This window comes from Lacerta agilis, chromosome 2 (assembly GCF_009819535.1).
Source record: "Lacerta agilis isolate rLacAgi1 chromosome 2, rLacAgi1.pri, whole genome shotgun sequence".
Taxonomy (NCBI): domain Eukaryota; kingdom Metazoa; phylum Chordata; class Lepidosauria; order Squamata; family Lacertidae; genus Lacerta; species Lacerta agilis.
In genome coordinates, this window is record NC_046313.1 from 21,163,304 (window position 1) to 21,190,838 (window position 27,535).

The window sequence follows — 27,535 nt, forward strand, 5'->3', positions numbered from 1 at the left end:
TGAATATGAGAGGATGTAAGAGTTTTGAAAGAATAACATGGAATGGGAGGTTGGTCAACCCAAGGCACCAACAGCTCCCAAAGGTGTCCAGAGTAAAACCACATCCTCTTAAACAATAATGTTAGGATTGGTGTCAGAGGCAATATGATTTCTCAGTTAAAGTTCACTTGTACCAGAACTCTGAACTGAGCCTGGAGTGAGTGAATGTCCTGGGTGGTTGAAGATGAAGTGAATCTGCTGATGGAGACCTCAACAAGGAGTACAGTCATGAATCCTGGCCGGGTCTCTAGTATGTCAGCTATTAAGTAGTGAGTGGACATAGCAGCAGAGCTGTCAACCTTCCTTTTTTTTTGCATTGGGAAACGGCCATAGCTGTCAACTTTCCCTTTTTTGCAATGGGAAACAGCACTGGAATAAGGGAATTTCCCGCCCAAAAAAAGGGAAAGTTGACAGCTATGCATAGCAGACAACACAGAGATTCTCCAAGCAGCTCTTTATTCTTAAGCTGGAACTGAACTGAACGCAAACAGCTCAGCCGGCCTGCTTTTATAGGCAGCCGGCTGACAACATTGTAACAACAACAGCCCCAGGTTTCCCGCCTAAATTAACCGACGTGGACCTGAGTGAAAACTATATACACAACACCCCTGGTGGCCTAGGGTGAGAACTTCAATACATTAACATCAGCTAAACTGAGAAAGAAGATAACAGCATAAGAAAACTGAAACAGATATGTTGGCAAGATCAGTGGCAAAAGGTGATGGGATTTGGAGATGGTTGGGAAGCAATTTCCCTTCAACTCCTCTAAAAAAATTGGTCCTAATTGCTTTGAGCATAGTAAGAGATTAAAAGAAGACCTAATGGACTTTTTGCCTCCAGCCTGTAACATTACTATATATTTGCATTCCAGATTCACAGTATGGGTGAAAGTAATGCCTTGCTTCATTTAATTTTATGCATTGCTGAGAGTGAATAGGAAATGTCCGTGTGTCTTGAACGGAATGACAGTGAGGCAGAACATTATTTTATAAATTTGTGGGATATCCTGTGGTATTTCATGACCACATGTGGTACAGTGGAGAGCTGGCAGTTTTGCAAATAACCAAGTTTTATTGTTACAATCAATGGAAGTAGACCATTGTCTAGGCCCGTAGGAACCATAGTAGTTTGGGTATGTATATTCAATACTATTGAATATACATACCCAAACTACATTTCTATACTATTCAGAATTGTGAGTACCACTAAATATTGGGTGAGTGTAAAGGGAATAGAATATATTTTTAACAAAGGTGAGATTGTGGCCAGAGAATATGGCGGTGAGAATTATCCCAGGATTTGGGGAATCCACTGAAAAGTTTAAGCTGGTTAATTATCATAAATATGTACAGCCCTGTATTCTGGGGAGGTTTAGAACAAAAATATTGCCCTTGCTTTTCCTTTGAAACTAGTAGTTTTGTTTTGACTGATGCAGCAGGGTCTCCAGATGAGATGTCCTATGGTATTCTAAAGTAAAGAATAATCCTTTTATTATTATTTTTTGTTTGCAGACTGAATACCAAGTTCTTTTGTAAAGAAAACATTTCATCTTGGATGTTTTCTTCACTGTGTTCATGAACATTCTTTTCTTTTCTTGCTGGGTTCCCAAAGGATTAAACAGAGCATTTAGCAATAATACTTACACTTGCATTTTAGAGTTCTCTTTCAGAACTTGTTAGACTTCAAAATTCTTTATATGATTGCAAAGGGATGTTGATGCCTTGGGGAAAATAAATCTTCTCAAAATCAGTCTTTTGTGTAACGTTTCCCTCTCTTTTCAGTTCCTTTCACAAAGGACATTTACACTAAAACTGTACAAGTCTTTTAAAAAGTTTTGTGCTGTTTTGACCAGCTGAATTCATCATTTGTTTATGTTACATTTAGTTGCTCTAAATACTTTCTAAATTCACAAGTCCTTATTAAGTGTGTGAGAAATACACACTTCATGGAGTTTCTTTTAATATACCAAATTTATCTTGGTTCCTGCTGATACTATACTGTATTCTGATTGTAGTCTTTCCTGTATATACTTAGCCTCATAGATTTACTAAGCACTGGTATTTTTCCTGTAGATTTTGGACAGAAAGAATAATGAAACTGAGGTACTGAAGACCTTGTACAAAACTAAGCAGAGTGAAGCCGAAGAGACCATTCGAAAGCTTGAAAAAAAAGGTGATGAAGCATAAACGAAGTACTCTGGACTCAGTAGTATTAATTTTCACCTTATCTAACTAGAGGCAAATATTCAGGACTTTGTCAGAAATTGCTCCTCAGACTGGCTTTGCCATGGATTGCTACAGAACAAAAAAGAGTGTCCCTTTTCTCTTTCCAGTAGCACCTTAGAGACCAACTAAGTTTGTTCTTGGTATGAGCTTTCGTGTGGATGCACACAAAAGCTCATACCAAGAACAAACTTAGTTGGTCTCTAAGGTGCTACTGGAAGGAATTTTTTATTTTGTTTTGACTATGGCAGACCATCATGGCTACCTACCTGTAACCTGTTCTCTTTGGTTAGATCTTCTCAGCAGCCCTTGTAAAAGGAAGCAGGATGAGTCTGCTGGTGTGCTGGTCAACAGCTACTGTTCAGAGTTACTGTCTCATTTGGAGGGTATACCTTTGAACCTGCATAGAATTAATTTGAATACCTTTGAAGAGTCTTAATTGTTTTGCTGTTAGAAGCATTTGAGCACCATGAGCTTTGCTCAGGTGTTTGGCTTGGTTTTCTAAAGTGAAATTATTTGGCCCAGGACTGTTCTGCCAACCCAATACCAGCTCTCCACCACCCCAGTACCAGCCCCCATATCCTATGACAAACCACTTTTGCAATTTGGGATTTAAAAAAACCAATATGGCAGCGTAGTCCATTAATCAGATGAGAAGCAAACAAAATCTTAGTAGACCTATCTACTGAATACTGTACAATCAGAGTACAGAAGGTGACCATTTTGTGTGGGGGGTTCCGTTCCCAGCACCGGCACTTCCACAGCGCATGCATAAATGCCCCCACCCCATTATGCCCTGCCCCCATTAAGCCCTGCCCTTATCCTGTCCCCATTCTGCCCTCTTCCGGTTCCAAAAGGATCTGCACATCAGCAATCACGCGTCAATTGGACGTATCTAAAATGGTCACCACCTGTAGTTCTTCGGAACCTGACCACCCTTTATATTCAAAACATTGATACGTTTTATGATCACACTTATCCAGAAATAAACTGGAAGCAAACTAATTTATCATTCATTGTTTTTTAGAAATGTAACCAAAGGCAGGTTTCGCACATTAAAATGAAATGCCGCTTTTAAACAAAGTGAGGTCAGCTGGAACACTCATCTGATTATATCCGTTGCCAGATGTAATATCAGAAAGGCCCATTTTCTTATGTATTGCATTTTCTTCTTTTATATTTTTCTTTTCTGACAGTTCAGACGCTTGTCCGTGAGTCACAAGTTGTTAGAGAAGCAAAGGAAAAGCAAATTGCAGAACTAAAGAAGTTGTGTGAGCAAAGTACAGATTCCTTGAACAATGAATGGGAGAAAAGGGTAATCTGTATTTTTTTTTCTGGACTCACTATAAATGTAGGAAGATATTGATATGGAAGTAATATTTCTATTTCTTTTTTTTAATAATACCATTGCCTTTTTATAAACCACAGCCATTTTAGGATAGGAGCTGCTGAATGCTATCCTAATTTTGGTGTGTGTTTGCGTATAGCTCCATAATGCCGTGGCTGAAATGGAAAAGGAGAAGTTTGACCTTCAGAAAAAACACACGGAAAACATCCAGGAATTGCTGGAGGATACAAATGCACGACTAAGTAAAATGGAAGCAGAATACTTGGCACAAACCAAATCAACTGTAAGTATTCCAGAGTGTGGGAATTTGTATAGTTTAAGTGACATAAACGAGTGTATTGCAGTGCTGATATAAAAATTTAGGTAAAACAATTCTTTGTGTCACAGAAATATGCGTAAATATTGTCAGGCTGAGAATTATTGTAACTCTTGTGCAGTACAAGACTGTAAACAGTGACATTGCTTTACTAAATGGATAGTTGAAATGGGAACACTATGTCTCTTCCTCTCCCCCATCCTACTTCACACAAGGTTTCACTTCGCATCCATGTTTGTTTTGGATATAACACCTGATACGTTTTACAGTTTTTTGTAAGATTTTTATTATAAAATGGCAGTAATGATTCAGAGCTCCAGCTAAAGCTTTTCTCCTACTTTTTAGTTCTATAGAAAATCAAACCTGCAAAACCTGCATTGGAGTGTGGGCCTTGCCTTTTATGGTATTATGGCTAATCAGCAACTGCTTCCTCTTTAAGTCACATTTTTTTCTGTATCATTGAAATAGTGGGTTTCCTTGATCTAAAGTGTGGATTACTTTCCTGCAATGAGTTGTTGTTGTTGTTGTTGCTCTTCTTCTTCTTCTTCTTCTTCCTCCTCCTCCTCCTCCTCCTCCTCCTCCTCCTCCTCCGCGCTATACATGCAGGTCTCAGGGTGGTTCACAGAATAAAATCAGAATATAAAACCACAAAGTACATAATCAAAATGAAAACAACAACAACCCAATAACTCCTCACCCAACACATTTTAAAAGGGCATAGGATGTCAATCAAATCAACCAAAGTCCTGATTAAAAAAGGAACGTTTTTGCCTGGCGCCTAAAGGTGCATATTGAAGGTGCCAGGCGAACCTCCCTGAGGAGAGCATTCCACAGATGGGGAGCCATTGCAGAGAAGGCCTGTTCTCGTGTTGCCACCCTCCGAATGTATCAGAGGGCCTCAGAAGATGATCGCAGGGTCCGGGTAGGTTTATATGGAAAGTGGCGGTCCTTGGGGTATTGCGGTCCTGAGGCATTTTGGGCTCTATAGGTCAAAACCAGCACTTTGAATTGGGCCCGGAAACTGGTAGCCAGTGCAGTCAGACCAGGATTGGTGTAATCTGCTCAAATCGTCTTGCTCCGGTGAGCAACCTGGCCGCTGAATTCTGCACTACCTGAAGTTTCCGAACTATTTTCAGAGGCAGCCCTACATATAATGTAGGTGTATGCCTTTTCCTTATGTTTGCACTTTATTTTCAAATTTTAATGTTCTTAGCATGGGATATTTAAACCTATAAGTTTAATGCTATGATAAAACTGCTCTGCTGGTGTCTCCTGATTGTTCCATTGCCCCATCTTAATGTTTTTTCATGGACATTTGCCATAAAGGATGCCAAGAGACCTTATCAAAAGAATTGCTCAGTTAGTTACAAAATCCCCACTTTTTAATCTCCACCCCCCCCCAAGTGACCTACTTTCAGATCTGCAAGTTCAGTCAGTTTAGTGTAGAGTGTGAACAACGCAGAGGATTGGAAGGTAGGGTTGGCCAGATCACTCTGTCTCTGGTTTGTATCTATGTCAAGTGTGTTTATTCAGAAGTCTGTTCCATCCCATTTCTGCAGTTAACCTGCAGATTTTTTTAAAAAAAGATAAATCTGTATGAATATTCATAGATGCTTAAATATGTGGTTAGTCATGGAATATGTCTTCAAATACCTATTTTATCTCAATGTACACATTTCTAAATGTGTTTTTTCATAAAATAAGTACTTTAGAATGCATTTTGATTCTTTTTTTAAAAGCTAAGAACTGTATCACAAAATTCCGAGTGCCAAATCTGCAGGATATTTACATTCTGATCCTTATGGTAGTCCAGGAGGTTCAAATGAAGTCATTTTGCTTAAAAAATTCCTCCCCATCTCTGTTCTGGAAGGCAGAGATGTTGCAGGAAAACTGACACCTTTCTTGGGTACTGGCAAGTAGTCAGTCTTTGATTCTGGAAAATGATTCCTCTTCCCTGTTCTGAAAGGCTGAGCCAAACTAAGTACACAGCCAAGGAAGATGACTTCCAGATTCGTTGTGATAATCAGAGTGGTCAGTAAGACTTCACAGGGCACCGGATTCTATTTTACAACAGTTTTCTTTTTTCTTCTTTCTCTTCCTTCATTATGATTGGACAAACTAACCTTTCTCTTACCTCTTTTTGCTCTTTTCCAGTCTTAAGTAGTGGAAGGTTGGAGGGAGGGGAGCTGAAGCAGAGCAAGAGGAAAGAAGTTCCTAGTGTTGCTTCTTCCCATCTCTCCCTGGCCATTAACTCATTAGGTGGCCTTAGACCAGGGGGTCCCCAAACTAAGGCCCGGGGGCCGGATGCGGCCCAATCACCTTCTAAATCCGGCCCGCAGACAGTCCGGGAATCAGCGTGTTTTTACATGAGTATAATGTGTCCTTTTATTTAAAATGCATCTCTGGGTTATTTGTGGGGCCTGGCTGGTGTTTTTACATGAGTAAAATATGCGCTTTTATTTAAAATGCATCTCTGGGTTATTTGTGGGGCATAGGAATTCGTTCATTTTTTTTTTCAAAATATAGTCCGGCCCCCCACAAGGTCTGAGGGACAGTGGACCAGCCCCCTGCTGAAAAAGTTTGCTGACCCCTGCCTTATATGAACCATTATCTCTCAGTGATAATTCTGGCCCTTCCTTCTGGGGCAGTTATATCAATGTGTATGCAGCACTTGGAAAATTTGAAATGCTCTCTCTGACCATGTTTGCATATTACAGCAAGCCATGAGCTGTTGCTCATTGTGAATGAGCAGTGTTCTATTGCAGACTGTCGAATTGCTCCCATTTCACTCTGTCCTTACTCAAGCAGGAGGAAGCAAACCACAAGCTGTGATGTGCAAAGCAGCACTCGTGGTTCCTTTCCCCCTGCCCAAGGAAGGGTGAGTGAACCAGGAATATGTCAGCAGTTCATACTAAGTCATGGACTGTGGCTTTCCATGACATGTGAACAGGACCTATAAATGCAAAGTATTTTGATTTATGGAAAGGGAGAACGTTCATCATCTTAAATAAATTATGTTCAAGTTATTGTTAGTGCTGGTAGTAGCTTCCATGTGTTACGATTGAACTCTTTGTGCTCTTCATGATATGGCATGGTTGTCTGTCCCCCCTCCCAGCATTGACAAGGCCTGTTGAAAGACAACAAAGACCATGAATGCTTTCTTTGAGTTGTCATAGCATCAGCATAGTTATGATATCAGAGGTTGTATTGCAACAGTGGGCACAAGTAATGACTTATTCTTATAGATTTGCAGGGTGGAATGGTGACACACTTGAGCAACGTTTAAAGATTTGAAAGTACTTGTTAGCAGATAGGGAACTGGACACAGATTGGGAAGCTGTAACCCCTAGGGGGGAATCTCATTAAAAGGGGTCATCCATCATCCCAGATTGGTTCCTCATGTAGATGGGAAGTCACTTTTCATCTTGCAGTTCCCGCGTGGTCCTTCATCATTTCTTTATTCTAGTTTGACAGCAGAGACAGAATACAAACTCATCGCAAAAGTGTCTCTCTGTTCTATGCTCAGGTGTTGATGTTTCACAGGGTTTTGTGTCTTGGTGTCCTTCCCTTCTGGGTTGCTTGTGACATGAATTTTGTACTTGGAGTTTGCAAGGCAGGTATTTGTGCCTTAAAAATCAACAAGTCCCTTTTGACATTTTTCATCAGTGTGGCACATTTAAAGAAGTGATCATTTGTTTGATGTTGCCTTTAAAGCTCACTCAAATTTTAGATTCTGTTGTTAATGAAAGTTGAATTGAAAAAAAATTAGCATTCAAACCTTGGCATAGGTAATGATAAATATGGCAAGAAATGGACACAGTCTGTCAGCAGGATTGAATTTTAGAACCATCAAAAGCAGACAGATCTTGCACAGCAGCTCCTGATTTAATAATTAAACATGGTAGGGTTCAAGGTATGGCTTAAGATGAAAGACTAGACTGTCACTGAAAATTAGTTTCTTTTTTCTTATTATTTCATACTCCCCCACCCTCCTTTTTCATAGAGTTTTCTACTGTCAAGAGTGCCATTTGTTGTGCACAAGTGAATTTTGCTGAGTGATGAGACTTGCAAATTATATTCTTGACACATGCATTATTCTGTTATACATAGTTCTATTTCTGAGGAGAAATATTGCTATCTTAAACATACAGCTTTAGTTATTGCTAGATTTTGGACCAGAAAAAAATTATTAGAATTTGACAAATGGTTTCACCCAACAAATCAACAGTAGATTTGGCATTTGACTCCTAATCCTTTTTAAGCTTATAATAAACATATAAATGGAATTTTAAAAAATATATAGGAAGGAATTGGGGGGAGACACGTGGTGGTGAATGATTCATTTTGGAATATTTAAAAATTGGCAGCCTTTTAAAACAGAAATGGGATTTAGAGATGGATGGATCTCTGGTCATGTTAGATATTACTCTCTGAACATAGTACACAGTGGAGTGACTCTCTGACTCGCATGATTCCTATGTTTTGCCTGGCTGCTGTCCCTAAACTGTAGGTGTAGTATCTTACCCAGCAAATCATCATATTCTCCTGTGAAAGACATCAAATTCAGGGATATCCCAGTAAGAATGAATGAAGTATTTGGCCAGGTTGGACATTGCTTTCTACTGGGGGAGAGTGGGGGCTTTTTATAACTGTAAGTGGCAAATGAATATATACCTGGAGGTCTTTTAAAAGCCTTAAAAGTATTAAGTATTAGCATACTCAAATAGCACACATTAGTTTTGTATAAGAAGTCTACAGCAATAAGAACTATGTTTTACATACCAGCTTAATTTATCTTCACTTGATAAATAAACATTTATTTTGTTTCTTAAAACCTCCAGTACATATTTTATCTTCTTGTGCCTTTAGCCAGAGAGAAGGGTTATATGAACAATGAAGTTTAGTTTAGTTATCAGCAGGGCTGATAACTTGTTAAAAGAAAATTCTGTTAAAGAAAATTCTGCTTCAATAGGAGCTTGAATCTGATCTGTGTACTGGGGTCTACAAATTATGGCTGGGCTTTGTAGCCAACTTTTAGTTTCTGCTTGCCAGCTATGCAGTCTAATAATCATAATAATACATAATAATACAACAGTACATCAATTTATCAACACAGGGGTTGCCTGTGTTGCCTGTCATGTACCACATGGGGTGTTGTTATTTTTTAATTCACCTGAAATCCACAGTGCTTGTTTTTGACAATGCCTCCCCCCCTTTCAAAATGTTGAAGACTATCCCTCTGCACCACACTGCACCCCACCCAAAATATACATATATTTTATATAAATTCAAATGTTAAACATTTACATTGTTGTTTTCAGATACAACCACAACATGAGGGGAAGGCATGGTTCAGTATGCTGTTTAATTTTCTGGCTGATAAATGAAGGGGAAATGCTGTTTTCCCAGAAGCTGTCACTTTAAAAAAGAAAGAAAAAGGCTTAGAACCTACGTAACTAGGCTTCTACTGGTGGGAGCATTCCCTACGCCCAGTTCCACAAACAAGATGGAAGTGGGAAAGTGGGGAGGAAGCGGGGGAGACAACTTTCACTGACTCCTCCTTCCTCCTGCAAGCCGTCTTGTATCTCATATATCTTCTCCTGAGCAGTTACCCTGGTAACATTATGAACCACATATTTTCACACATTCAGACCTTTCAGTAGTCATATGGAGTTTTTATTGATGATTTACTTTGTGTATATTGCTTTGTACACTAAAATACATTTTGTTTCAATCACACTTATGTGTAAAAGTTGAAAGATTTCAGCATTAGCATGTGTATAAACAACCAGGTTGTTAGGCAATCATCTTTATTTCCCCTCGCATTGTTTTTCTTTGCTTTGAGGCAAAGGGTCTCAAGAAATCTGAAAGTGATTCACTGCCTAATAGCCACATTGTTTTCTCTTCCAATTACATGTGTTTACATTTCATCATAACAGGAATCAAATATCTTCCTATCCCCTGTATACAATAGGAGTTAAATATCTTCTTATTTCCTGGTAACTTGCTAGATAGCAGATAAGATCTAAAACACTTGATAGGATTCTGCTTGATCAGGTTCAGCTTTAAATAAGTATTAGATATTTCGTTCAATAGCAAATTCCTCTTGTGTAACCTGGTATATCATGGAATTATGAACTTTCTTTTTTATGGTTTATGATTTTATTCACACATCACCACTTCACTTCTTTTGTACAGTGTTTTAAAAATGCTTAATTCTAATGTTGCTTCCACATAATGTCTACTGCTTTGTCTAGTTTTTATTTTGTATTGCCCCTTGCTATGTCTTACTTCCCCTTATTTCAGGTAACAGTCTGCTTGTATGCATAAACATCAGTAAAGAAGTACAGTGGTACCTCGGGATAAGAACTTAATTTGTTCCGGAGGTCCGTTCTTAACCTGAAACTGTTCTTAACCTGAAGCACCACTTTAGCTAATGGGACCTCCTGCTGCTGCTGCGCTGCCAGAGCACAATTTCTGTTCTTACCCTGAAGCAAAGTTCTTAACCTGAAGCGTTATTTCTGGGTTAGCGGAGTATGTAACCTGAAGCGTATGTAACCCGAGGTACCACTGTACTAGGAATCATAGCAGCGTACATATGGGTGGTTATTTCTTCATTGTGAGGAGGCTTTCCAGTCTATTATTTTAGATGTCAAATTTACAGGGACAATATTTTCTCCTGGAGTAGGACACATAGCCTACGGGAATTATGTTTTTTGGGGTCCCAGGAAGGGCCATCTCCTAAACTTATTTTGGGAAGAGGATCATTCTCTTTCCACCTTTGTCATGGGCAGATAGACTCTGGCATGGTTCCTAACTTGTGGCAGTTTAGTAATTTGAAAGAAGGAGCTAAGTTAAGAACTCTAGCCTAGAGAACAGAGTAGAGAGACTCCCCCTTTGGTCACACTATCCTGGCATACACTTCACTTGGAGATGGGAAAGAGCTGGTTCACTTGGAGATGGGAAAGAGAGAGAGAGAGAGTTTCTCTTAGGTCTCAGTTTTTCCAGTATAGTCATGTGCTGGCAGTCATTCTTCATGGCATAGGCTTTCACTTCACAAGCACCGGTGGACACATGAACTTGTGGAGTGACAAGTCTTGCATGTCCAACCTGGTGCTCTCCAGATGTTTTCAACTACAACACCCATGAGCCCTAGGCTGCATAAATTGGCCATGCTAGCTGGAACTGATAGGAGAGGATGTAGGGAGCACCAGTAGGGAGAAAAGTGGACTTCTTCAATAGGTTTTCCAAATGGCAGATTCCACAGAACTTGCCAATAGAATCATGGTTGCCTAAACAACCATGTGGTTCGATTCTCCACAGAGGACACAGCAAGTACCAGATGTATGACACAGGAAGGTAGGGCACACAATCATTTTCTCTCTGGGAATTGACAGAGTACATGGGGAGTTTCAGTGCTCCTCAGATGTCCCACTCCCGTAATGGTCAGAAGCATAGCTTTCAACTTTCCCTTTTTTGCGGGAAATTCCCTTATTCCAGAGCTGTTTCCCACTGCAAAAAAAGGGAAGGTTGACAGCTATGGCAGTTTCCCAATGCAAGAAAAAGGAAGGTTGACAGCTATGGAAGAGTTACAGGTAGGTAGCCGTGTTGGTCTGCCATAGTCAAAACAAAATAAAAAATAAAAAAATCCTTCCAGTAGCACCTTAGAGACCAACTAAGTTTGTTCTTGGTATGAGCTTTCGTGTGCATGCACACTTCTTCAGATCAGATTTTGTTTTAGCTATGGAAGAGTCTTCACAACCTTTCCTCTTCCATGGTTGGTGTATTGCTCTACACATTTGCTTTAACTTTCAAGTCCCTGAGGGTTTTGTGGCATGCTTGATTAGGGAGCTGTCACCACAGCAGCTTTGTGAGAAAGGATTTCTTTACATGAGATGTGAAGGCAGCCATGGTGTTCAGGACATACCTTTACCAAAACACTATAAGATGAACATTTTAACCTCTTCTGAGAGGGCCTTCAGGAGGCTTGCTTTACAAGGGTACATCTGATGTGGACACTTTATTAAGTTGGCCACGCCATTGCTAATGACCTATATGCAGAGTTTATGCAATGAAGTTTCATCTTTTTCCATTAAGATTACAATTCATTTTATCTCTGTCATCTAGGTTAAAATATCTTTCCATTTGAATTTCTAACAGGCACATATTTCCTTCCATATGAACGTCTCCATTCTTTGTGATTGGTTGTAGAGCTCTTAGTCCAGGTTTTCCCTCTACGTCTTTGTGAAGTGAAATCTTTGTAGAGCCTGGGGCAGGGTGTTCGCTGTAATAGCACCAGAATTTTGGAATCTGCTTTCCTGGAAAGCCTCCCACCCTGCCTCAGTATTAGAGTTCAGACAGGGAGTAAATATTTTAATTTTCTTGTCCTATTAAAATAGCTTACACTGTTCCTTTGGTTTTTATTGTTTTTATATATGAGCTATTTTTTTCATTTACAGTACATTGCCTTGAGTCCTTTTCTGGTAGAACATTTTTAAAAACTAATTTTACTTCAAATCAGCTAGGAGATGTGTTTTAATTTCTAGCCAGTGGGTTTATTGTTTTCATTATCAATGCTTTTAAGATGATTATTTGGGCCCTTTCAGTTTTCTCTTGGGTGTCATTATGAACTGCTAACAGTTTCTTAAACAAGAAAAGTTTATTCTCTTACGAGTGTTTCAAGTTATTCCCCCCCCCTTGCCATATACTGTCCAACTGGCAAAGTGGGATATCCTCTTGATCTTATCATATGGCCAAATCTACTGGATACAGGATGTCTGAAAGCTGCTGTTTATCAAAAGCAGGATAGTAATCTCCACTGGCTACACAGCAAATCCTATAATTGAAAAGAAAAATGTGCTTGACTTTTTGTCCAAACAAATAAAGTCCTTAAAGATGTGTTAAGAACAATTTGAAAGAATATATTTTAAGAATGCACTGTGTATGTGATGTTCGTGTTTCAGAAGATATAATGCAAGTGCTTTACCCAAGTACGAGCAATAAAAATCTCCAGTTTAGATAATTGTGTCAACAATAATTTCAGCTACATACTATAAAAAAGCACTGAGTTGATGGATGCTAAGTTTCACTTTAGCAGTGGCTGGAAATATTCATTCTTTCCTCGTTCTTCTGCCGCACAAGCCTTTGTTAACATAAAAATTGTGATTTGTGTGTCCTGTTTAAATTCTTGAATCCTAACCCAGCTTTAATTTTAACCACTTGCCTGGTTGTCATGGGAGGCATCTGACCTTTACCAGTTGAGACTTGTATGCCTGTTACAAATTTATCTAGATAGATCAAACCCTGCCCCAGCAATCCATTGGCTGGTCTCATTCAGGAAAGACTACTGTAATGTACTTTTACTCTACTGTGGGCTGCCTTTGAAGACTGTCCAGAAACTTTCAGCTGGTGCAGAATGCTAGTTGATATTGAGTGTGTGGTGATTGGAGCATAGGACAGCAAATCTATACCTGTGGCATTGGTTGCCTGTACATTTCTGAGCAAGCTCAGAGGTTTTGCTTGTATATCTGCCTGTCAGGTCAGTTCGGCTGCTGGGCATGAGAGATGGGACCTTCTCTATGGTGCCCTCCAGACTGGGGAACTCCACAGGGGTGTGTATGGCTTCTCCACTGCCGGTGTTTATGTGTGTCTTAAAGACCTACCTCTATCAAACCTCTTAAAGGCTATACTCTTAGAACTGGTTATTTTACTACAGATGGTTCTGCTTGTTAGGTGCTAATTTGTACTGATGCTTGTAAACTGCCCAGACCTTTAAAGGATTGTGAACACCAGTGCTGTCGTTATGTTCTATTTTATTTATGTATTGTTTTATGATGTTGTGAATAGTTCTGGGTGCGCAGTGCCCCAAAGAGCAACATCCAGATGATTAATAAATAAATAAATAAATTGCAGTGGGATGGCAGCAATTTATTTATTTATTAATTTGGACAAGAGGCAAGTTCGGCTCATTTTGCAATGGCCATTTGCTGTTTTAAGTTGCTCAAATTGTAATGCCTTGACCCATAGATATATGAAACATATGGTGTAGAGATTGCTTTTGGAATGTGTCATGTAGTAGTTCGAGTGCCAGAGTAGGACCGGGGCGGGCGACCAGGTTTCAAATCCCCACTTGGCCATGAAGCTCACTGGATGACCCTGGGCCAGTCACTGCCTCTCAGCCTAACCTACCTTCACAAGGTTGTTATGTGGATTAAACAAAATAAGGGAGAACTTTTTTCTCCTTGGAGAAAAAGGTGGGATATAAGTGGAATTAATTAATGGCATATGTACATTCACTATGTAAATGAATTATGTGTCTTTGCATTTTGGATAAATTCAGATAGCGAACAGCCTTTTCACCTAGGGGGCCAAGATAAAAAAAAATGGTACTACCATACACCTGTTGCTAAAATGCTGCCTGGAGGCCATGAGTGATGTTGCTGCCAGAAGTTTTTTAAAATAATAATAATGCAGCAGCACTATGCAAAAGGCCTCCGGCATCTAGTCCCCGCATAGTAGTGCTATCTAAAATAGCACATATCTGCATCATGGCATGATATATAGAATACTGCAGTGGCAAAACAAAAGTGCAGGGGCATAACAAACCTACTTTCAGATAAGGGACAAAGGAAAACTCTGATCCTAAACTTCTGCTGCCTTGTGGGATATCTCCGGGAGAAAAAAAGGTTAAGGAATAAATCCTGCACAAATCTGGAGTAGAGTCAATGAAGCCGAGAGTGGGGTCTTGTCATCTGGACAGCCCAGGACCTCTGTCCACACTGCCCAGGCTTGTGCCCCAGGGAGGTCACTTCAGTGTTGCTAATGCAGCAGTTTGACTTCACCTCCAGAGGTGCACTCCACTGTCTCTCGAGAGAAATAAATGCCAACAATATGATGTCAGTATAATTCAGTTCTCTGTGTTAGTAAATCTACCAATTCTTTACAGTCTCAATTTTTGTAGCTTTATGATAAGATTAGGTATAAAGGTAAAGGAAAAAGAACCTTGGATGGTTATGTCCAGTCCAAGATTAAGTATAGAGTGCTATATTATTCTGGAGCAACTCTCTATAATGACTCTCCCATCTGGAAATGAAAATTTGAAATTGTTTTTGAAATTTGAAATTTTGAATGAATGGCTGTTCATTCTGTTTGAAACTGTTTGAAATTGATATACATTTAATTTGTTTTGTTGTATGTGAATTTGATGGGCTTGCTTTTCCAACCTTTGTATTTTCCATAGATAATCTGCACATTAACTTAATTCCTAATAGAGTTTTAACCACTTTATTTAGAACCAGATGGTCAAAGAGCTGGAGGCCCGTGTCCACCAGTTGACTGTGGAAGCGGAATCCAGTAATTTGCAGCATCAGAAGTTATCTCAAGAAAAGACCAGTACTGAGCAAGCCTACCAGGCTGTGTGCACAGAACTCGAAGAAGTCAAGGCAAGGTACTTAATGAATGTTTCCACTTTGGATAATAGGTGTAAGGTCCTCGGTTAGTTGCTCATGAGTAGCCAGGCAAAACTCCGACCTTTCCTTTTGTAGTTTTCTTGTGCATACTATGTACAGTGCAGAGCTAACAAGTTCATGTCTGTATCAAACCTTGCCAGAATCCGGGAATGGCCCCTTCCAGTTCTGACCCCAACAAAAGAGTTTCGGTATATGAAAACCCTCCCTCCCATCCTTTCGTTTCACCCCTCGACGCCTTTGGGGCGACGGAAGCTGCGTGTCTCCTTCATCGCCCCTTGGGCTAGGGGAGTGCAGGGTCTCTCCAGCATCCTCAGAGCCTCTACCCTCCATTCCCTGAAACGCATGACCCTCCCCGCTGGAAGCCTTGCTGGTCCCTCTGCTGCCAGAGGAGGTGCTGCTGGTCAGGTGGGGCCGGGGCTCTCTGTAGCATCCTGAGAGCCCTTCTACCACCTTGCACTGCGCCAGGGACAGTTCCCTGACAATTGGTGTAAAGTTACTCAGTGCCACTAGTAATAAAACATTCGTATTTAGTAATAACTGACTGGTAAATGAAAACAAAAAGCTGCATTTTGAGTTTCATAAATATCTGGGTATATTTTACTTGCCTATTTGGATCACCTATTGTGGAATAATTTTCTCATATTCTGGTGTGTTTCCACGTTAATGGGATAAATCAACGGTGATAATAATCAATAGCACAACTTCTAAGGGGGTAGTGATGTTGATAGGTTGTAGCAAAAACAACAAACCATCTTGTGGCACCAAGACACATCAGTGGTTGAGGAATTCACAGTTCCATGGAGAAATACAATGAACTTAAAAAGAACCCAGGATAGTCAGCAAGATAGTGTATTGTAAGCATTCTTAAACTTCTTGTTCTCCTTGATCCGCATAGTAACTTTATGAGAAAAGTGAATGTATAATAATAATAATAATAATAATAATAATAATAATAATAATAATTTATTTATACCCCGCCCATCTGGCTGGGTTTCCCCAGCCACTCTGGGCGGCTTCCAACAGAATGTTAAAATACAATAATCTATTAAACATTAAAAGCTTCCCTAAACAGGGCTGCTTTCAGATGTCTCCTAAAAGTCTGGTAGTTGGTTTTCTCTTTGACATCTGGTGGGAGGGTGTTCCACAGGGTGGGTGCCACTACCAAGAAGGCCCTCTGCCTGGTTCCCTGTAACTTGGCTTCTCGCAGCGAGGGAACCGCCAGAAGGCCCTGGGCACTGGACCTCAGTGTCCGGGCAGAATGATGGGGGTGGAGACGCTCCTTCAGGTATAAGCAAACCTTCATCTGCCATTACCTCAGATAATGTACTTGATCTTTCTCTGTTATTGGTTGCTTCTCATAGGATTTCCCGATGGTGGGTGTAGAGTCCCCTGGTTGAAAATGGAGCTCTATATATAGCTATAGGAACTGGTATATGAAACCGCTTGTTTTCTCCTTGGTTGTATTTTTGTAAAAGCAGTTCCTTGTTTGAAGTGAATGTATTTTCATGCTTCATAAGAAAATGAAGATTAATATTGTTCTGTTCATGCTGTAAGATGTGTAAGAGAAGAGAATGTTATGTTATGTCAGATACCTCTGCTTAGATTTCCTTGCAATATTTGTAGATGCAACTCACTTCAGAAAGAAAAGGCCCGTATTGTACAAGACTTTGAGCAGAACATTCAGACTCTACAAAGCAAATATGATGATGACATAGATTTGTTGAAACAGGAACATGCTCTTTCTGCAGTGAAAGTAAGTTCATACTCAAAAATAGGATAAGCTTATATACAGATAGGCTTATATATAAACAATATATTAAAGCAAGTTTTCAGTGTTAATTTTTGAGGTTTCATGCTTGCATACACATGTATAGATATGACTGGGTTTAATTTAATCAACTGAGTCTTCTCAGCTCCCTTAATATGCTTATATGCATGCATGTTGACAGGGTTGAAGTTAACGTTTCAACGTTGGTTTGTTTCTCTAAAAATTGTGTGTGCACAATTTTTAATCGGGTGCCAATGACTATTCTAACAACACTGTTTAATCTATCAGTAACTATAGTAGTATTTGCATTTTAAGGACAAATGAAATATGGAGGGATTGTGTTTAAAAGTTTTCTGTATCTTTTCCAAGTAGATCATCTTCTCCTCCCCCTGTCTTTTAAGTTGAACTTTGAAAAAAGTTTATTTCTGCCGGAGCTAATACAAGACCAACATTCCCTTGTCTATTAAATCCCTACAGGCATCTGATGTGATTGAAGAATTAGAACAGTGTGTGTCGCAATTAAAACAACAGTTACTGGAATCAGAACATCAAAGGCAGCAACAGCTGAGGGTGAGCCCTGCATTTTTCACAGGAAAAATGATGAGCTTTTTTTTATACTACTACTTTCTGTGATTTGTATGAATAGAATGCTCTAGTGAGAGAGTTTCTGGAGTTCTTGGAAATGTGAGCCAATCACTCAACATGCGTAATAATGGAATATGTTCTTATTTCTGGCTAAACCCTTTAAAGAAACTTGGGGGCTATTTGTCTTATTTCCTTGCTTATTGAACTGATATGAAAAGCGTATATATCAGTGGATTAAAGAAATGCATACAGTGAAGTTGAAAGTAATCCCTGTGTCTGTCTTACATAGTGATAGCTACATTTGTATAAATTAGTACATTAGCATAAACATGTCACATGGCTCCTACATTTCAAATATTTGTTGCCTTTTCCTTGCTGTCCAAATTATGCCTGGCTCTTACTCTTTCTCATTCCTAACCAGTAAATTCACTGCATCTCCTTTTCAGCTTTCCACTGCCCAACATCCTTTCCTTCTTTATCCATTAGCTGCCTTTAATATGGGTAGTGTAACCCTTTAGGGAGAGGAAGCCACATTATGCAGTTCACTGTTCGTAGTATTTTGCTCATGTATGCAAACCTCTCTCCCACTTTGGGGTGGGGGGCATATGGAAACTGGTTCTGCATGTTTACACACCTCTAATGGGAGACTGGAACCGGTGGCATCTTGAGCTCAGATTCCCACACCTTTTCTATAGACCAGTTTTTCACCTGTTTTTAAATTGATTAGCTAAGTTAACTCCCCGCCGTCCACTCAAACTTGCTCTTACATGTGCATTGAATGTGGTTAGCAGATAATTCTAAAAAGCTTTTATTCATCAAGTAATCATCAGTTCCTTGACCTCAATTTTTCAGGATCAAGAACAGACATATCTGCAGGAGAAACATCATTTAGAGAGAGATCATGAAAAGAAGGTAATAAATTGAAGTATCAGTTTCATTGTATGGAATATCCACTATAGCCATTAAAAGTTTTATTTATAAACTGTAAAATGCAAATGTTGGCCAGAAAAGGAACACAGAACTGGTGAAATGTAAAAGCCTATCTGCCAATGAGCTCTTTTCAGTGATAAACCTGTTGATGTTTGTCAGAGAGCTATACAGTGGTACCTTGGTTCTTAAACTTAATCGGTTCTGGAAATCTGTTCCAAAACCAAAACGTTCCAAAACCAAGGCACGCTTTCCCCTATAAAGTAATGCAAAACAGATTAATCCGTTCCAGACTTTTAAAAACAAGCCCTAAAACATCAATTTAACATGAAAAATTCAACCAGGCCATTTCTGGATCTAACCAGGCCATTTCTGGATTAGGGTTAGGGTTAATTTTAGGACAGGGTTAGGGCTAGGGTAAGGATTAGAATTAGGGTTAGGGTTAGGGTCAGGGTCAGTGTTTTATGTTTTCTTGTGATTTTGATTCATTTGCAGTTGGTTTGCTTTTTTCAATTTGTTGTGTTGCTGCTTTTTCACGAGTTGCAAGTTTGTTGGCTTTGTGATTTTCTGGAAAGTTTCAGTTTTAATTTTGAATGCAGTGCTGCGGCCCCGGTGCTGAGTGAAGGAAGCCGCCAGAGCTGGAGGAGGGTGTGGTTGCTGTTGTGGCGGCGGAGGGACCCAACGCTGGAGGGCGGCAGGTGCCTGCTCACTTGCCACCCCATCCTAGCCTTCCCTCACTCAGCGCTGGGGCTGCCAGAGCTGGAGTAGGGGGTGGTTGCTGTTGTGGTGGTGGCAGAAAACAGAAGTGTGGCACTCAAAACTGAAGTTATACTCAGAACAGAGCACGTTCGGCTTCCAAAAAAAGTTTGAAAACCAGAACACTCATTTCCAGGCTTGAAGTGTTCGGGTTCCAAGTAGTTTGAGAACTAAGCTGTTTGAAAACCGAGGTACCACTGTACTGTCTTTACTGTTATACTCACTACCATATTTTAGTCCATGGGGGGGGGGGATAATGCCCTGTCTGAAAATGCTTAAGATCTTTCAGTAATTATTTTTAGTTATAATGACACTCAGATTTAAAAGGTTGAATTGGAAGATCTATTAACTAAAAAATGAATCACGGATTATTTTTGCCTGTTCTCCAGATTAATCAGTGGGGCAGAAACTGGAGGACACAGGCTAATTCCACCCCAGTACACCAGCTCCTTGTGCCAGATTTGAGAAAAAGTAATATTAAATTATTTTCTTCCACTTTCAATCTTCACGACCCCCTCTTTGCTGACAAGCCTGTTCTTGAAATTTTCATGGCAGTCCATCAATCCCAATCACCCAGAATTCTTAGCAAAATACAGAACTATTTCACTTGAGGTCTATTTCTTTTCTATCAGTGTCTGCACTTTTGTAGGAAACAATGGAGAACACAATCATGTATAAAGAATCCTGCAAATATCTCTCTTGATTGTCATACACTTGTTGAAACTCTTAACAGGTTCCTGAGAGTACAAAATAGCTATGTTTGATCTCTGCTGTGTGTACTTTCCCTTGCAGTGGTGTAGGAAAATGTAAATCAAGGTTGGCCAACTTTGCTTTTCCGGAATACACATGATAGTGTGATTATTTTGGATATTTGTTGTTGGGTGCCTGTTGGCCATCACTCAGTTGATGTCTTGATTTAGAAGATATTCCCATTAATGCAGCTGTCCACTGCATGTACTATAGTGTAGAGACCTGGTGTTTGAGCTGTGGATAGTTCTACATGGGTTGTCTGTGATATGCTAAAAGCACATGTGTGTCAGTAGCCCACATACTACCTCTTACCACATACCACATATATTATTGAAGCCAGGACAAGGAGCAGCTACCATAGAACTGATGATCATCAGATCTGGCAGTTAAAAAGGTGAAATGTGGTTGCATTGATATATGCTTTAATAATAATAATAATAATAATAAAATGTATATCCCACCCATTGGGCTGGGTTTTCCCAGCTATCCTGGGTGGCTTACAACGTATATAAAAACATAACAAAACATCAAACATTTTTTAAAAAATCCTATTCAAGCAAAAAATAAAGCAATAGAAATCAATAATAACAGCAGCAGCAGCAACAACAACAACAACATACAGTTTACAGATATACCCAGATTAAAATAACTGCCAACCCCAACTAAACATTTAACTCATACCAGCCGGACAAAAACAAAACAGAGGAACAAAAATTAGAACCATTTAAAACATTATAAAACATTTTAGCCAGTTGCCCCAAACCAAGAGATTACTTGCTTTACATCAGGAGTAGCTAACTCATGGCCCCATGTGACACCCCCCTGAGAATCTAATCACATTGAGGCTGTGCTGTCACATGGTAGAGCATAGGTTTCTGCTCCGGGGTGTGTGTGTGTGTGTGGTAAAGTTGCGTTCAGTGGTTTAAAAATTGCCCCGAGATTGCCTTCTGAGCCCATAGGTTTGACACCACCATCTTCAGCATTTTGTGTGCATTTTCTGGTGTGTGTGTGTATGTATACATGCATGAGAGTGTGGGTGGCTTCTGTTGTTTTTTTTTTTGTCCACTGGCAGATGTCCTTTGAAGGGTTCTCTGCAGGATAATAGATGACCCCAGGGCTGAAATTATTAGCCATCTGTGGTTTACCTACAAGGCATAAAAACACCCCTTAAATGCAACTACATTAGTAGGGGCTAATTCAACAGACATATTCTACTGTTGTTATTTTATTTATTGCAGCATATTAAGCTTGAAAACTCCACTAGACAAATGAGGAGAACTATCTCTACAACAGACATGAGGTTGACAGTTCCACATAGGTATCAGAACCATATCAAAGGAAGAAACAACCTTAACACCTATTCTGCCTTGGGCAAAACCACTGGGAACATATGTCTAGCAAGTTTAAAGTTTTGACTCTGTTGGACCAATAAAGAAAAGCAGACCTCAAAGTAAAAGACCTTCTACAGAGCAGAATTGCTAGCAACCAAACATTACAATCATAGGTATATTAGCTGGTCTTCATAGCTTTCCATAACTTTTGACTTATTTAATTGAGGAAGACGTAGTGAGAAATTAGATATTTTAGAGTATGTAAAATCTGTGATCACATTGGTCAAGAATGGTGAGATGGCGGCTTTCAATCTGCTTTGCAGTACAAGGTAGCAAAAGGGACAAAGCTCTCCCTGGCAAGTTCCACTAACAAGAAATATATTTTTAAAAAAACATTTGAAACTCTCAGTTATGCTGTTTTATTTCTTAACACTACTATATTTTACATGACTATCTGGCTCATGCTCACTTAGCTTTGTCCCAAGTTCACTTGCATCACTGGTCGGGGTTACTTGCACCTCTAGTGGACAAAGGCAGGAGTAGCCTTTTACAGGAAATAGACTGGCCCTTTCCAGTCCTGGGAGGAGTGCAGGGAGTGTTCCCACGACACACACATTGCAGCTGACACGCTAATGTATTGTGACACACAGTTTGGAAAGCTCTGCTTTAAATAAGCCTTTAATATTGGACTGGAAAACAAACTGGGAGCATTGCAGATACAGTGGTACATTGTAAGTTGAACGGAATCCGTTCCGGAAGTCAGTTTGACTTCCAATACGTTCGGAAACCAAGGCACGGCTTCCAGTTGGCTGCAGGAAGCTCCTGCAGCTAATTGGAAGCTGTGGAAGTTGCGTTAGATGTTTGGGTTCCAAAGAACGTTCGCAAATCGGAACACTCACTTCTGGGTTTGCGGCATTCAAGAGCCTAAACATTTGACTCACAAGGCGTTCGCGAACTAAGGCACGACTGTATTTCAAAACAGGTGATATGTGAGAATAGTGGTTAATGGGCAGGCTGCTGTATTCCGCATTAGCTGAAGTTTCAGAACCATCTTCAAATGCAGCCCCACATAGAGTCTGTTGTGGAAGACCTCAGAGAATGAATGGCACTGACCATATGTCACAGTTATCAGGTGTGTGATGGCTGGAATGTAACTCTTTTTCTTTTTTAAATGTTAGATGCATGGGTTGCAGAATGACTTTGAGAAGGAGAGGAAGGATTCCCATAGGAGAATACGAAAAATGGAAGACATGCTGAGGTGAGTAAAATGGCTCCAGAATGTTCCTGAGGAAGATTATGTTTTGTTTTTTGAATATTAATATTTTTATTGAAAGAATCTCGGTTATAAAGAAATAAATTGATACAAAGGAAAAAAAGGGGAGAAGTGAGGGGGTGTGGAGAACAAAGATGTGTATAAGAAAGAGAGAGAAAGTGTGTGTGTGTGTGTGTGTGTGTGTGTGTGTGTGTAAGTAAATAAACACAAACACACACACACACACACACACACACAATGTAATATACTCCCATAGATTCCTATACATTATATAAATTCATATAGTGTTGTTATCCTAATACATATGTAGGTTTTGTTGATACTGGATTCATGCTTGTATCTTAATATACCTGTACATGATGGAGAGAGGTGACTCTTAGCCATGCAGATAGAATCAAGAGTGGTGAAGTTCCACTTATCTCTGCTATTTGGACACTTTCACTATATCCTCATTTCTCTGTAAAAAGAAAAGGGCTGTCTGCATTGTAGGCAAAGAGCTCTTCTCAAGAAAAGGCATCAAACTCTTAAGAAGAGTGCTGTTCTTTCTTTCTACTGTTCAATCAAAAAGCGTCACCCAGTATGTGATTAAAAACAGTGAGGTCTGGAGATTAAAATTGCTGCCTGTGTTAATTGTGCATATCCAGTTGTGGTTTTTTTTAGGGCATTTGAAAAGTTCCTGTGCATGCAGAGTTTAATGTCACCTTTTGCTTATAGCTTTTATAAGCAGTAATATAACAAAGCAATGACAATATGGTGATACAAATAAATATTGTATTTTGTTTTTTCAGTGTGAAATATAGATCTGTACAGAGCAGTGCTCTGTAAATATTTGTTGAGTTTAAAAGTTACCTGTAAAAACTAACTGTGCTTGTAGCAATATTTTTACCCTCTCTGTTGCTACATCAAGATTGTCATCCATGTGCTCCTCTACTTTTCCCCTGAAAGTCAGGTTTTGCATGAACGTAAGGATAAGGTGCACCTTATCCTATATGACTATATGACAGCATTACAAAACCATTTAAGAGCCAAGTCAGTGCACCCTGTCCTGACTCTGAATAAGTGAGTGCATTTGCCCATTTCCAAACCCCAACTGCTAAAGGTGTGTGCTTTTTTCAGCAGATGAAAGCTTTGGCAAAAACCACAAACTCCTCTTTTTAGTTCAACTCTAATAAATATTCCAGCACACTGAGATGAGAGAGCATTTACACTTTGAGCATTTAGTGTTGATGGCTGCTGTATTAATTTATGGTAAATCCCAAAGACGATGCTCATACTCACATTAAAATATTATCTTATGGTGTTCTCACAGTTGTTTTTAGGTAAATAGCAGCATATAAAGGAATGAAGGTTGTATTGTGCGTTTTCAGGGAATAGATGTATGGCCTGATTATGTACACCTGATAATTGTGCAGAACCCAGAAACATATATTCTGCATGGGAAGGAAAGGGGGTAAACTAGCTATATTTTGAAAGGGGTGTTGTGTGTGTGTCTGTGTCTGTGTAGTGTTTTGTGTTTATTTCATGTGTGTGCTTATAGTATGCCCTTATAAGTTCTCAACTTGGCAGATCTTTAGACTATGTACAGATGATTTTTCAGAGATTTGAGGCAATATTATAAGGGGCTCATTGCTTCTAGGCAATGTGCTTTTGCATGTGAGCAGCTGTTTTGTTCTGCCATCATCTCATGTGATACTGCCTTGTAGTGCTTAAAGCTCTGTGACAGAAAAACATAAACATAGCCAGCACACTTGAGATAGAAATGTGTCCCTTTTAGCATGATTCTGAGAGCCTGCAGTATGGTGCCTGTGACTGATAATATGCTCCTTCCACTCCATGCAGAAAGCAGTTTTGAAACTGTTTTTTGACAGTTTTTAAAACTTATTTTTAATTGCACTTCCTTGTTTTCCTAAGTGAAGGGATGCTTAAATATCTTAAATGATTTATGCAGCCCCTTAAAATGAAAAAAAAGTGTGAAATTATTTCAGGAGTGAAATTTACTAGATCAGAAGCTGACTCTGATCTGGTCTATTCAGTTCCACATTTCTTTTGAGTTCTGGGACTAGAAAAAGAGCAGCTGCAAGATTCTTTTCTTCCCTCTATTATGTTCCTTCTGTTACTATCTTACAAATGCTTGCTAGATTAGGGCTAGTGCCACCGTAGCAGTGAAGAGGTAGTCACTCCCATTAATCCATAGAAATGGATGTGGGCTATACCAAAAGCTGCACAGCAACTATTAAACAGCTTATCATCCCTCTGTGTTGCTTGAAAATCTACACAATTGCTGCATGGTAACACTGATCTTAACCATGTGGTTGGAGACTATAGATGAGGGGTGGGCAGCCTACCTGGGCCAAATGTAGTTGAACAGGCCTCCCAATTGGGTTTGCTAGGCCATTTTGGTCAAGCCCAAACACCTTCCCTACATCACACAAAGTGCAGTGCCTGCAAAAATCCCTTGTGCAGTGTTTCCCAAGTGCCCAACCAATTGATTGCAAGCTTTGCAAGCCCTGCACTTTGTGAACCAATTCCATAGAATTCAGATTGTAATACAATAAAACACAATATATAAAAATAAAAGAAGCAATGAAATCACAAAATCGGGTTAAGAACCTCGGGTTAAGAACTTTACTTCAGGATGAGAACAGAAATCGCGCCGTGGCAGCACGGTGGCAGTGGGAGGCCCCATTAGCTAAAGTGGTACCTCAGGTTAAGAACGGTTTCAGGTTAAGAACGGACCTCCAGAATGAATTAAGTTTGTAACCCGAGGTACTGCTGTAGTTTGAGTTTTACTAGTTGCTGGTTTAAGAGAGGTGAACAATACAGGCGAAACTCAAAAAATTAGAATATCATGGAAAATTCCATTTATGTAAGCAATTGTTTTCATTAGCTCCTGGAGTTTAATATATGAGATAGACTCATGACATGCAAAGTGAGATACATCAAGCCTTTATTTGTTACGATTGTGATGATTATGGCGTACAGCTGATGAAAACCCCAAAGTTGAAATTGTTAATTTGGGGTTCTCATCAGATGTGCGCCATAATCAACACAATTATAGCAAATAAAGGCTTGACATATCTCGCTTTGCATGTCATGAATCTATCTCATATATTAGTTTCACCTTTTAAGTTGAATTACTGAAAGAAATGAACCTTTCCACGATATTCTAATTTTTCGATTTTCACCTGTATTTTAGGGCAGTTTAACAAGTATCCTTTCCTTTTCATCATGGGAAACGCATTCAGATTTTTTTAGAGAGACACAGATATGTTATTTCTTAGATAACAAACATAACACACAATAGGACTGGGCGATATTAGCTTTTCAACTTCATGGTGTATCGCCAACCAAACATCGCCATTTGGTGATATACCATGATGTTGAAAAAACAATCTGCATTGTCTCTGCCCATGAGGCACCTGGTGAAACTGCTCCAGCTCTCACCTAGGGAGCTGAGGTGGTTTCACCCAGGCGCTTGTGGGCTAGGACAACACAACTTGTTTGCCTAGCTCAGCTGGGTGGAGGGAAGGTTCCCATTCCCCAGTAGAGACAGTCCCGCCGCGAGCAGGCTGAGCATTAGTGCTCCTTTAACTGCTTGCTGTGAGGAGTGCCAACTGTGCTCCCCTCAGCTGAGCAGTTTCACGGAGCCCCCACCACCGGCTCACGGGAGCCAGTGTTGGTCTTGGGGCTCATTTAACTGCTTGGTTGAGGTAAGGGCAGCTGCACACTCATCCTCAGTCGAGCAGTTTAAAAATGCAGAGGGAGGAACAAGCTATATCGGCACCTCGGCAATACAGCTTGTTTCTTCCTCTGCATTGTATGAGAGCAGAGTGCAATGTTGGTTTCACTCAGTGGCATATCGCTGGTGAAACTGCCACTGCTCCTGAGTCCCTCTGCTAACAGTGCTGCTGGAGAAAGGAATATACACAATTCTGCAAAATCTACATGTTTTTGCAAAGCAATTTTGACCAGTAAAAGTATTTTTATGCCCATTTTGCCCAACTATACACATTTTTGTACAGATTACTTGGTTGGGGAACAGCATTGCAAATTTCGTAGAAATATGAATTTTGAAGGATGGCTTCAGTTTATGTATTTTTTCTGAATGTGGAAATTAGGCAGGTTCATCTTTAAAGGTGAATCAAATTTAATTTTGTCCCCATCCCTACTTGGGAGTAAACCCCACTGGATTCACTTGGACTTACTTTTGAGTAGGGTTGGGCTGTTTGTTGGTATATATGTTGTAGAGAATACCCTGCTCTAAACTGTAAACACAGTACACTGTTAATGGCTTGTTTTCTCCAAAGCAAAACCATAAGGGCAGCAATTACCTAATGAGTCCCATCAGCGGAAGCAAGGGCACTAACTTGCACAGTGGGACTTGCACAATGGGGCATTCTCCCTCTCATCCCCTCACAATCTAAAAGGCAATGCAAACTGAAAAGGGATGGAGGTGAGGAAGAGAATTTAGGCATAGAGTTCTTGTAATGATCATTTGGAATGAAAAGATCTCTAGGAGAGAAAGAGCTAAAAGTTACTATCTTTCACCTACAGGTAGGTAGCCGTGTTGGTCTGCCATAGTCAAAACAAAATAAATAAAAAAAATCCTTCCAGTAGCACCTTAGAGACCAACTAAGTTTGTTCCTGGTATGAGTTTTCACGTGCATGCACACTTCTTCAGATAATACTTTCAGCAACACTGATGTAGAGCCGCTGCAGATCCCGCTTTCTCTCCCTCTGTTCTCTGATTAA

The 27,535-nt window shown here is 39.8% G+C and overlaps 1 protein-coding gene across 1 annotated transcript in view; it reads left to right on the top strand.

Annotated features, from left to right (window-relative positions):
- The window catches only part of CEP112 (centrosomal protein 112), a 203,614-nt gene that overhangs the window by 42,735 nt on the left and 133,344 nt on the right, over positions 1-27,535 (top strand). Inside the window, 8 exon segments of the mRNA XM_033138892.1 lie at positions 2,112-2,211; positions 3,458-3,576; positions 3,749-3,892; positions 15,217-15,371; positions 17,017-17,146; positions 17,639-17,731; positions 18,599-18,658; positions 22,689-22,768. Of these exon segments, the coding sequence (XP_032994783.1) occupies positions 2,112-2,211; positions 3,458-3,576; positions 3,749-3,892; positions 15,217-15,371; positions 17,017-17,146; positions 17,639-17,731; positions 18,599-18,658; positions 22,689-22,768 (881 nt within the window).